Source organism: Ciconia boyciana, chromosome 10, assembly GCF_034638445.1.
Source record: "Ciconia boyciana chromosome 10, ASM3463844v1, whole genome shotgun sequence".
Classification (NCBI taxonomy): Eukaryota; Metazoa; Chordata; class Aves; order Ciconiiformes; family Ciconiidae; genus Ciconia; species Ciconia boyciana.
In genome coordinates this window covers 28371490-28384862 of record NC_132943.1, presented here as the reverse complement: position 1 = coordinate 28384862, position 13373 = coordinate 28371490, and the positions used below count along the sequence as shown (strand labels likewise).

General features: G+C 36.0%; 1 protein-coding gene across 7 annotated transcripts in view; it reads left to right on the top strand.

Annotated features, from left to right (window-relative positions):
* The window catches only part of PDE1A (phosphodiesterase 1A), a 233792-nt gene that overhangs the window by 174871 nt on the left and 45548 nt on the right, over window positions 1–13373 (top strand). For all 7 annotated transcript variants that reach the window (XM_072874737.1, XM_072874738.1, XM_072874735.1 and 4 more), the window contains 2 exons: window positions 12181–12363; window positions 12825–12891. In XM_072874737.1, coding sequence (XP_072730838.1) covers window positions 12181–12363; window positions 12825–12891 — 250 coding nt within the window. The remainder of the gene's footprint in view (window positions 1–12180; window positions 12364–12824; window positions 12892–13373) is intronic.

Genomic DNA, 13373 nt, shown 5'->3' with positions numbered 1-13373 from the left:
GCAGTCCCCTCTCCCCTGTGTTACGGGATATTGTATTGCCACCAGTGGTCAGAGCTTAAGCATATATTTTGTATTAATAACCATGGGAGCTGTGTCAAAGCTGCATAGGGGAAAAGGACAGAAACCACTGATTATTCCTTCCATACATCTCCCAAACACTGTGGTTAAATGGGTATAGTATTCATAGCTCTTTCTCAGTAGTAGCACTGGGACTATGAAAATAATGTGAGATTTACTTATTTTCTGAACTGAGGCCTCAGTAGAAATGAATAGTACCATTACAATGGAGAATCCAGTCTTTCTGGCTCTGTGTGGGAGCATCGAGACAAGTAACAGACATTTCATACACAGAGAAAACTGGTACACCTGAAAATACATAGGCTTTGGCAGCAACAGGTGCATTATTTTTACTGTAAGCAAATATTTAAATAAGCTAATTACCCTCATAGAACTTAACAGCAGGATTATTAAACTGCCTAAATGACAATAAACATATATCATTTCATAGGGATTTGGAAGATCTTCATAGTCCTCGGGCTATTTTCTTAATCCTAGGGGCATTATGACCTCATAACAGTGACTATTTATTTTAAAAAATTCTACTTCAGTGTATGGATAAAGCTTTTCCTCTTCCCTATCTTGATTCACAACAATGTTTAATCTTCTTTATTTATTACATTAAATATTTTGCAGAACAATCTGATTTTTCACTGTGCTAAGTCAAAAAGGAAACCAAACAAACCTGAGACAGGTATCTTGCTTTGTTCTAATTTATCGAATACTTCTATTCTCCAATTCAACCTCCAAGTGAGTTTGTAAACCTATCAAATTTTGGTAGCATTCCTTATATAAATACTCATTAAGCGTACGTTTTATGTATATCTTTCCATACCTATAGCTATATTTCCGAAGTATATGTTTGTAGACATATGAAAGAAATTTTCTTGCCCATATTACTTATAAGTAATAGTTAAAAATGAAATTACTTTAATGAAACCTACTTTTCAACTTTTATTCTCTTATTTTTAGTGTTTTGCATTTTATACCCCATATTCTTCATTTTGGTTTATAGAGTTTGATTTTGTTTTTAATTTCTCTTCCTTTGACTAATGCAGTCTCCATGGAATTCAGACTCAGTGTGATGCATTTTTTTGAACCTGGTGGTCTTTGTGTTAAATTTATGCTAAGAATATAGGCTGAGCCCCTGCTTCTTAGTCGGAAAATATTATGTGTAGTGCTGTTTTAAATTTTGACACTTACCCATTAAAAACAATTTATAAATTAAGATATTTATTGTGTGGCAGAGAGAAACTGTAGTCTCCAGCGGTACTTTCATAGTGAACTCTTTTGCATGGCAAACTGCAAAGATAATAACATTTTAAATAGCATGACCAGTATTCTGTAGTCCAAATCTGCGCTAAAACATTTAACACACAAAGAAGGTCTCTCCAGCTTCTGGGAAACTAATTTTTAAGGAACAGAAGCAGTGTATCATTAAGTCAAATGGCAATGGAGGCTGGAATTAGCTTGTGTGGTTACATTTGTCCTCATTCCCACCGAAGTTGTCCTGCAGAGAGCTACCGCTGTCGGGAGTCTGGAGCTGAGTTAACTGAACTCACTAGCAGATTAGAAATAATAGTTTAGATCGTAAGCAGAATGGCCCATTCCTGCTGAGCCTGAACATGCACTTTTGTACATCGCAAAGTTCAAATTGCTTCAGTAAGTTTCTTACATATGAATTGCTGTATGGATAAAAGCAATTGCTATAGTATAGAGCAATAGCAATTAATACATGGAGTAAAGCAGTGAGAAAACCATCTGAGTACAGATTACTTTTATTAACTAAGTCCCAGAAGAAAGTTGCATGCATTAGAGGATATAATAGTTCCTGAGATTTGGCTTATAAGATAGAAAATTTAATGATGCCTGGTTCTACAAAGTACAAAGTATTGCAGGCTTAGCACCAAAGGTTCAGTATAGAGTTTCTGCAACTCACATGAAAATACCCATGCTTTCTATTTTAAGCCCATGCTTGAACCCTAGATTTTGTCCTGATGAATTTACTGATCCATTGCTTACATATTGAAGCAGAGGGAGACCTCAGCTTGAACCAGCCACCTAAAACTGAATCCTGTCTGTGGTGTTCTCTTCTTCCCCGTATTTCTGGGAGCCAGACTTCAATATCAGCTGAGAGAAAGGCCTCTTCAATATCTCTACAGTCAGATTAGGAATAGCAACTAACAGAGAGTTGGTTAGGAGCATCCTTCTAACTCATCTTTCCATTATGACATACATCCTATTAAACAGCATAATAAAATGATCCCGCCGATGGTCCCACACCTATTGCAGAAGGACCTTCTGCAATTCTTCACAGGCACAGAGATGAAAAAAGCAAAAAGAAAAATCAAAATTAAGGTCAATAAAGAGATCCAAGTACGAGGTATCTCACAGAGCATGTTCATGTAGCCAAGGATCAAGGAAGAGCCTGGCCTGTTCCACAGCTCTGGGGAACCATTTGTGCTACTTAAAAATTACATCTCAGGCCTTAGTCTAGCAAACCCACTTTTCTCTTTATAAGCCTGAGCTTTTTCAGAGATCAGTTCAAATTTCTTACAGTAGGAGATACCCATTTTTTTCCTGTACATTGTTACTTCATTTGAGTTGATTGAAAAGCCTGTATTGTTCTATAAAGTTGTGTGTGCAGATAGAAGTACATGCAAATGTGTAAGCTGACAGCACCTTGAATCTTCGTAGTGCAACAATCAGCTGGAAATGAGCTGTAGAATTCAAACCCTTTAGCAGAGTATGAAGTATTTTTCTCAGGTCCTCTTACTTTCCTTTTGTCTGTTCCTCTGTTGCTCTACACTATAGCCTTTTATCTGAGAATAAGAGAGCATTTTTTAAAACTATGTACACATACTCATATTCATACATGCTCTTTTCAAAACTATATGCAGTTGGGTTGGGGAAGAGGCAGAGATATAGCACAACAGGTTTTATTTATGGAGTTCTGAGAGCATACTCCTTAGAAACAGGGATAGGCAGTAGGGGTAACCTTCCAAAATGACGAAAAATTGGTTTGGGGCAATGACTGTCAATATCCCATATAAAAGGTTCTGAGCTGATGGAAAGTTGTAAAGCACAGAGAAATCAGACATACGTAAGTGCTGCTTTCCTATGAGCTATCAAAGCCCCATGTCAATTAATAACCTTGTTTAACAAGCCCCTTTTAGGACTGCTGCATCTCTCAGCGCTGAATAATTATAAGCTGCACCGAACACTTCCTTGAAAGAGATCTGGCGCTTTGGTAGGTGAAGCGGAGGTTCACTGTCAGCTGAAAATAATCAGTGAAACTCTCACAGTTCCAGCCCCTCAGCGGATCTCCTCTGTGGAAGAAGTTCAAATTTACTCAATAGGTGTTATAAATAATTCTGACAAATCTTGCAGAATTTTCTCCATTAGTACCTGCCACTTGGCTCAAGGTAGTGGAAGAAGGATATTTAGAGTCAAACAGGAAATAAATACAGCCTGATAATTCAGTCATGACAGCTGTTCCGTTCCTTGTAAACACAGCTCTTTATTCATGCTAACTGAGAAGAAAATAAATCAAATAAAATCTAGATGGAAATTACAAGATTAAAAAAATATATATGCATTCCGAAGCCAAATAAAACGAAAAATTTAAAATTCTTGTGGAGAACATTTTTAAGTTGTTCTGGATAAAATCAGAGTATTTGATTCCAATTATGGTCTTATTACATTTTTTAAATGCCTTAATATTTTAGAAAATATACTTGGTTTCAGGAGGGTATTTACCTGTGCAGTTTCAATTCCATACATGGTTTTTAGTTTGTTTTAGGTTGTATAATGCCCTTGTAAAAGGCTTTAACCTCTTGAGAACTTTTGACTTAGAAGAGACTGTGTTTCAGTAATGTATGAAGTAGATCCATTGTATACAGCTGGCAATTGCTTTGAGCACCTTTGATTCAACAAGACAAAATAAAAAACCCAGGTTATTGCTACATTCATGAAGCAAAAGGAAACCTCATTAAGGGTAAGTGGCGTTATAACAATCTATGTTTGCATGAGAACTCTGGAAATAGTGAAGGTATTTCAGTGATATTATAATGGTAAACACAGTCCTTCTTGAGAAAAAGCTCTTATTTTAAAAAAAGTACACATTCTGATATGTGTAATGTTAGCTAAAAAGGAGGTCATTAAACCCAAACTTTGGGACTGCTGTTGCAGTAAACACCTTGGACCATACTGAATTTCTAGTGCACTACTCCAGTAATGCACCAAATGTTTCTGTGGTTTCTGGACTTAAAGCAGGGACAAACATATCTTCAAATTGTGGACAAAAAGGAAATAGTTTAAACTGTGATCATGTCACTTGCAAGAGAAAGAGTTCCGTCGTTTCATCTCACCAAACGTCCGCGTGACCCTTAAAGTGCACCACAGAAGTATTTGTGACGGGAACATGCATGGGTATATCTTTGTCTTGTGGAGCCTAAGGAAGAAGAAAGGAGCAAATGCTTGACTAGATGCTGGTGCTCACAGAGCTGTGTGTCGTGGAAGTGTGAATGGAGCTTAGCAACAGCCTGACAACTAAATGAAATTCTCCCGTTTCCAGGAGATCCTGAGGTGAGGAACGGTCAGCATAGCCTGCTCTTGGGCAGCTTTCACTACACAGTTTTGGTTATGTTTGCAAGTTGGAGAAGGCTGTTCCCTGGCATTTTCAAGTTTCTCAGTACTGCAACAGAGTCCATGGCAGCTGCTCCATCTTAGGCTAGTAATTAATATCTCAAAAAATAATGAACTGGGATACTTATTTGATACTTCTGTGCTTTCTTTCACTCTCTTCTAGCCATCAATATAGGTTTAGCGGCTTCTCTGTATTTTAAATGAGAACGAAAGTCAGTGAAGGCTCCATCTTTTATGTTTCTTGTATTATTTCATTTTCACAAGCCATATTTTAGTATCAGTGTTGCAAGGCTCTAAGCTAGCGCTACATCAGCTGCTGCTGAGCATCTCACAGCAGGAGTCTGTTGCTTGACATTACAGGACCATTTGCATTCCGTTCCCACCCAGCACGTGGCATACAACATCTAGCTGACTTTGTGAATCACGTAGTTTGACTGTAAGGCTCTGGTTATGGAAGAAATTGTGCTAATTCAGACACCGTTATCCATTCAGGGTTACCAGCAGAGATGGTCACATGGGTAAATCTCTTTGCAGCTGCAAGGGTTGAGAAAGTTAAATCGTCTTACATCAAAGAGATGTAGATATTTGTTAAAATTTTTAAAAGCATATATTCCCAATCTCTCTACCTGAAAAGACAGATTAATATGTTCCTTTAGACATGAAGGAAGCTAAGTGTTTCATTCACAGAACAGTGGGGCATTCGGTCAATGATTTAATTTATTTTGAAGGATCTAGACAATATTTCTCCTCAGAATTAGATTTTTGAAAAAATCTGGGAATATTAAAGAAAATAATCTGCCTAATGATACAAGGGTAGAACAAGTGGAATGGGATGCCTTATTTGGTAATTATTTGACAGATGAATAATATGGTCCATATGATTCCTCTCTGAGTTGACTTAGTTGAGGTGAGATTGGAAATGGCAATTATTTAAGCATGAAGTTAGATCATAATCTTGAATATTCTGTCAAGTTTGCTATTGCTGTCCTCCATAGCCAACCCATGGTTAAATGTACTTTGCCTAAAGTTGCTTTGTCAGCAACAAATGTACCATTTGAAGAAAATAATTCAGTTCGTCCATTACGGGAATCTACAAATGATACTTCTGTAAAAGCTGCTATTGAGAAAAAGCTTAATGTGTTCAGATTAATTCAGTATATTCCACCCTTAGAAAAGCTTAAAATAAGCCTTTAAAATCTTCTATACTAAGCCAAAGGTCTTTTCTGAGAGGGAAGCTTACAACAGCATCAAAGTTATATTAAAAAAATACACTTAAAATCACTGAAAATTTGTTAAATTCTGACTAAAACTCTTCAGTTCAGTTAGGATATTTAATAAATGGCCTGCATGCTTTTCCAAAGTGATTGAATTTTTCTATCTTAAAATTATTGCTGTTAATTTATGAGTGATGCCCTGAGATGGTCCCTGCCCTATAGAGCTTCCAGAATACCACATTAAAGCAATTGAATTAAAAAAAGGAAAATACATTAGCTCACAGCTGTACTCCTGAAAAATGATATTTTTTAATCTTGAATATCCTGGCCTGAATCTTAAGATTGTTGATGGCCTTTGGTATGTACATCTGTATTTCTGATAGGCAGTACATATCAACAAGTGAATGTTTCCAGTAACAATGGTCCTTACTCCATTACTTATCTGCTGTTCTAATAAGTGTAAAATTCATCCAGAGTCTTTGCCATTAATTGTAATTAATTGGTAGTTCTTAATATGAGGACAATTCTTCTGAGAATGTGCTAAATTTTAAGAGTACAATGTGTTAGTAAATTCATCATTTCCTTTAGAAAGACCTTTATGTACTAAAAATGCACCTCAATCATTTTTGCAATTTGTTTATCCTCAGTGGCAGTCAAGAGAATCTTTTAGTGGATGTTAGTGGAAATTGTAGTGGACTATAGAGGATGTAAATATTTATTGACTATATTGATTCATGCTCATTCAGGAAGACACTGAGACACTAGAACACAAATAATTGATAAATACGTGAATTGGCTATTTGGACTATAAGTTCTTTGCCTTCTGCGTTCTAGACCTAGAATAGGACTTTGATCAATCCACTCTTAAGGGGTTGGTCATTAGCTTGATTAATTCACTAAATGGTAAAGAGCTAATACCTCCTTCTCAATCCCTCCTCCGGAAATCTTTCACCATCTCTGTTAGGCAGCATGATTGATCAGCACTGATGGATTTTTTCCCCATAGCCATTATCTAATTTAATTTTTTTCATTTTCTTTTCTTTATTCTCCTCCATAGTACATCTGATATATTCCGAAGGGAAAAGAAATATACTTCTGACTAGTCCATGAATATATTTAAAATTCTGATTAAATGAAACGAGAGCTAGAAATTATCACTACTTGAATTTTGAAAAATTATTCTTGGCAAAAAACACAGTACTGTGACAAGATGATCAGGTTATTAGTTACTATGACTGCAATATTAATTGATTGCTAAGCTGAAATGCCATGGGCCATGTCTTACTTATTCCCACAACTGTCAATGGGAGTTCCACTCATGGAACAAATAGAATTAAACAACCCAAGCCTCCCCCTCTCTCTCCCACTTATATCTCTTCCTCGTATTGCATCTACTTAATGGGCTAATGATATATGAGCAAAATAAGTCTATGTAACCCTGAAATTCTGACTTTGTGTTGAAAAAAAGTACTTTCTGTGGCACATTGTGTTAGAGCTTTTTTGTTTTGCTTATTAGCATTTTTAGGTGTTGCTTAGATTTAGGGAAGAAAAAATTAAAGTGTGTGCCTTGGTATATTAACATTTATTTAATTCAACTAGGATATTGGAGTTCGTGCCTCCCAGTTGAATGGGATTGATCTCAGTAGAGTTTTACTTTAAGGCTGACTTTGTGGAACAGCTATGTAGCTTTAAAATAGAAAGTAAATACCTGCCATCTCTGATCTTCAGTGTAGTTGATTTGGAGTATGAGGCTATGGATCTTGCAGTCCACTCCAAATATTTTCTAAGCCAGAGGTTCTAGCTTTGTGTTTGACAGCTATGGCCACCTGTTATTTTGCTCATTAATTTATCCAATGGCATTTTTGAACCTACGTGAAAGCTTACATATTGCAAAATGTTGCAAAATTATATTACAATTTACAAATTACATTTTACAGTTTACAATTACAAATTATATTGCAATATCTTGCAAAAATCCCTGTAATATTTTGCAGGAAATTCAGTGGTTTAACTATGTTTGTTTTGACCCTGTCTTCTGATACTATTTCACCTTTCTCTCTCTTTTTTTTTTAATTTAAAGGCATCCTGAATAATCACCTATAATAATAATTTACCTATTCACGTGTGATTCATGAAGTGGCAAGTTAGAGCAAGAAGTCTACATAACAGTAGAATTACAGAATGCAGAATTTATAAATAGATTTTCCATTTATCTGGGCAATAATAACTTTCATTAGGCAAAAACCAAACACCAATAGCTTCCTATTGACTCACTGATTTTACTGAAGCTTTTGAAAGTTGTCAGTTCTAAGTAGATGTAAATTAAAATAGCAGTAATATAAACACTCAGGAATAAATATCTTCTGAATATACACTTCGGACTGTTATGCTTTTCTCAGTAATTATAAACAATGTTGCATTGTAGAATTTATTCAAAGAAATGATGATGTTATAATGCTCAGTGATTGCATCAGAGTGACATTATAATGCGTCTGCTCAAAGAGTCAACCTTTGTTGTGGTTACGTTCTGAGCAACAGGAGTAGTAACAGCAAGAAGGACAGGCACATAGGGGCTCTGTGATTTACTTGATGCATTCACTGCAGTGATGTACATCAGTAGGCTCAGGGCCAGCAAACAAACCATGAAATGGTTCGACATAGAAAGAACAAGATCTGTGGAAAAAAATATGGTGGTGGCCAATCAAAAACTGGTTCTCGCTGGGTGAAAATGAAAATTTCAGCTGTTATTGTAATGTAAGTGCTGAAGTACTGTTAGTACTTCTGGTTAATGTGTACAAGTTCTGATACTTCTTGCTGAAGATTCTTTTTGTTACATTTAGTAAAATTTTTATATATATATGTGCATTTTGCAAATAGTAGGTAAAATTACTGATAAAAACAATTTGATGTTTTTATGTCTCAACGTATAAGTTTGCTTTATTCGGGTTATTTTAAAGAGTATTTTCACAATCAGCGAGTAAAAGGTGAACAATTAGATGTATTTCACAGAATCCACAATATTATGTATGTATACATATGTATGCACACTCATGGAAGTATAATGGAAATACTATATTTTATAATCAAGGTAGAAATAGATGAATAAAAGTTGACAAAAGTTACAAACTATGAAATGAGTTGAATATTGGATTCTAAGAATTTGTGATAATTAAGTGTAGTTTGTATGGTGCAATACATAGCCTAATTTATTTCCCTTCCTAAATAAAATTACCATCAAATTCTATATCCATCTAACACTCCATTTATTCAGATGTGTAGACCCATATATGAGCCCTGTCCCTGTAATTACAGAGAATGGCAGTCATTAGTGAATTTATTCAAAGGCCATTTCTAGCAATGCATATGCCGTGAGTAATTTTCCCCAATATAAATCTTATTCTTCAAAAGGTCAGGAAAGTGTAGAAAATAGACAGTTATGAGATGAATGACTAGTTGTGTCCTCTCCTTAAATGTTATTTCAGTTAGGCTTCTGAAAGAAACTAATTCTTTTTGAGAAGTTACTAAGGTTATGTGTTGAGGGATCTGTAAGAGCTTGTATTTACAAAGGATTGTGCTTACAACGTAATTCTCTGTTGCAGTTGCTTTCCTAGTTATTTAAGTAGGAACCAGAGACACTGAAACTCTCTCTCCCCCACAGCACATTGTTCAGTCACCTCTCATCAGAGAGCAGTAGTCTCATGAAAATTACTGGTTAAATAAACACTTTTTTCAACTACTGTTTTCTGTTCTGTCTTCATAAAGTAACTCCTATTACTATCATTTACAGACTGAATAGTCCTCCTATTTTACAGATGAATGGTTAAAAAGATTAGAGAAACTGCAGTGTGTCTTGCTAGCCTTAATTTGTACTGCAGCGGCTCGTATCTGCGGAGCTCAGGACTTGGTCCCAAATTCAGATCTGCATCAGACTGTAGCAAACTGATGTAGAGCTCTGCTTCATGCTGCACAGGTGATGTGGAATATCCCTGCTGCGTGCTCAGAGGCAGCCTAATGCCCATGGTCCTTTTATCGCTGGAATAATTTAATCTAATTTGAGTAACGGTAGGAATAGTTACGAAAATATGTTTTAAGGATTACAAGGTTTATTCCTGATTATACTACAAATACATCAGATGTCAAATATTCCTCAGAAATATAAATGTACTGATCTCTCCAGGAATATTTAATAACAGTGTTAGACTAGTAGGTATTTAACTGGACTACAACATAGTTTTTAATTTAAGGAATAAAATCAATTTATAGCCTTTGACCTATGGCCAGTCGCAGCCTTGGTTCAGTCTTGCAAGATAATTTGCCCAAATCCTTTCTTCTACACAAGTTCTGCTCCTCCAAAATAAATTACTGACTTTGGGCTTGTGTCCCACTGTCAGAAAATCTCATAATTCTTGTCCATTCTGCTCCTCTTGCACTCTGTGTTAAAGAGCCTTTCTAGTCTGATAATTCTGTGTCTCTGAAAACCAGGAACATTCCTCCTGTTCTTTCAGTAAACAGGGCATTTTACGGATTTTTTTTTAAACCCCCATTGAAAAGTCTCACAAAATATGCTGCCAGCCATATGAACTGCTGAAACTGAGAACAGGGCAGATGAGCACAAATATACTACGCTCACTGTTCACATATAATTTATATGACACTTCTGGCATCATGCTTCCTACTAGGAATCGTCCTATAATCCCTCAGATAGTACTAGATTTCCGTGGGGATTCCTTTGAACTCTACTGTATTCGGGCTTTTCTTCGTCATCCATGTTGCTGCTCCATTCCTCTGTATGCCAGAGAGGACCTGGATTAGGCAAGGTTTTGAAAATGTTGAGGAAGAGAAACAGAGAAAGCGAAACGTGTGAAAGAGCTACTGAATAAATATGAGAGAGTGCACAAATAAGGTGAAGAATCAACAGTTATGCTAAGAGTAGAAAGAAAAGACAGCGGCAGAGGTGACAACATGAAAATGGAAAAGGAAGTGATACCCATCTGCAAATGCTGTTAGCTCAATTCCCACCGAATATATTTCCCAGCAATCCTGTTCACTCAGGAGAAGAGAGCCAAATTTTAACTTGACAAGTGGATTGTCTGATAAGAAAATCACACTCAAAAATACTTTGTCCGTCATTGCTTTGTGTCCAATTCACGCAAACTCGAACAGTTTCAGAAAGATATCACCAGAGAAATAGATCTAATCAAATAATGCTTGCAATTCAATTGGTACCACTTTTAATAAAACATTTTAAAAGGGTGGCATGCTTTACATATGTTCAGATCATCCTAACTCTGGGGTTTCTTGCATAATTGCATGAAGGAAAACTTGTTATCTGACTAAATAAGGGATTTAGTTCTTGGAAAACCCCAGCAGGCTGCATGCTATGGGCAAATAGCAGCAAGAAAAAGGTTGTGTTCCTACATCTGGTAGGTTTATAGAAGTGTAGGATTGAGTTTAAGTGTTGAGTCTGTTTTAAGAGAATATTTAATTACATTTTTTTTGTAAATAAACTGATGTCCTCCAGTTCTGTTGAAGTGAAGTTTCTTTTTAATACTTCTTCTATTTTGCAAGAGATATACATAGCTTTTCTAACTTTTTGAACAACTAAGAACTGAGAAAGCTGGTTTGTAATCCAATCTTGTATAATATCTTTACTGCTATGATTTTGTTACCCTGCCTCCAATAGGAATACAGATCTCCACACAGAAGGAATTAATTCTCTTTAATACTTTTATGGCACTGGAATAATATGCTGAACATGTATACAGGGTGTTCATTGAAATGCCTTCTCCATAGCATTGCTATGTAATACAATTTACTTCGCATGTAAGTATCAAAACACTTTTTGTACCATTTTGGAGGACAGATCAGATGGACCACTGGTGTTCTCAGTTATAGGAGCAACCCCTCTTTCTATAGGTGCTCGTGTCAGCCACTGTTTTAGACCTCTCCTCAGGATTTTATAACTCATTGATTACACTTCAATCCACCAAAGCTGTGACATCTTTGTAGAAAAATCTTTACCTGAATATCTTTTACATTCTGGAATGTGAGCAGGGGGAGGGAGGGAAGATACCTGCTGTGTCTAGCTTCCCAGTGGCCTTGATATGTCTACCAGAGAAGACGTTTAGTGGGGGTGCTGAGTCTATTCTACAGGTGACCTCCGCTCCTCTTAAATTAAGTTTTGTTAGCTGTTCACCTGTCCATACTCCTTTTGCTTCAGTCTGCCAACTTCTCGGTTTCCTGTTACTAATTTTTTTTGTAGGAAGCTTTTGGACACTGAGGATGAGCTCTCTGACATCCAGTCAGATTCGGTCCCGCTGGAAGTGCGGGACTGGTTAGCTTCTACATTCACGAGGGAAATGGGAATAGTGAAGAGGAGACCTGAAGAAAAGCCCAAATTCCGAAGCATTGTGCACGCTGTACAGGCTGGGATTTTTGTAGAAAGGTGAGAGCTTTGTTTTCTGATTATAGCAAGTACTGGGTTTAACGACAGCATCTGTCATTGAAAATCCCTTAAGTGGTGGGATGAACCTGAAGCAAATCTTTGAGCCAGGATTTAGGTTTCAATTTCTGCAATCACTGTATTTTTCTATACAGAAATCCTGGTGAAACCTCTAAATTTGTAATGAAATTTCCTGGACTTTGGAAAATTCTGGGAATGAACTTTATAGCTTGGAAACTTCTACATGACAATGTACCAAAGACTGCACTAATATAATAGAGTAATACACCAGCAGAGGAGCTTTTCTCATAAGTTCATAAAAAGACTTATGTCATCTTTGGGATCAGACCCTTAAATAGCTTAGTATTATTTCACAAACTGTGAAAGATTAATTAAAAAAAGAGAAATTGTTCCAGTACTTTTTAAAGGAATACTATTACTTAATATTTTATTTGTTCTTTTAGGATGTACCGAAGAACTTCTAGCATGGTTGGTTTGGCTTACCCAGCAGAAGTGATAGTAACATTTAAGGTGAATTAAGTTTAATCATTGTGGAATTTGAATGTATTTGTACTTATGTTTAGTGACTTTTAGGGTGAAATGAATATATTTGTCTACAGAACATACCCTAGCCATATTTAGTACTACAGAACTGAGCACATAGAACAGAGAAGTTAATAGTTAAAAATTCACAAATAATATATGATTCTGTTTATTCTTTCACTGATTAGTTGTGATTTCATTTAGATGTTATTAGTGCAATAGGATGAAATTTATATAGAAATTTTTATAGAAATGTGAGACATGGTTTTATCAGCTCCCAGTGGTAGGGTAATCAGTGTCTCAGCAGAATTTATTTCCTTTTTAGGAAAGAAAAAGGAGAAGTAGTATTGGGATAGAGCTAACAAAAGAAGCTGCAGCTTATGGAACAAGTACAGTATTTGCTGTGAATTTAAGGCATTACTGTAGTTCACCCAAAAGGGGATCTTTTATAGTAGTAAAGTTCCTATGGC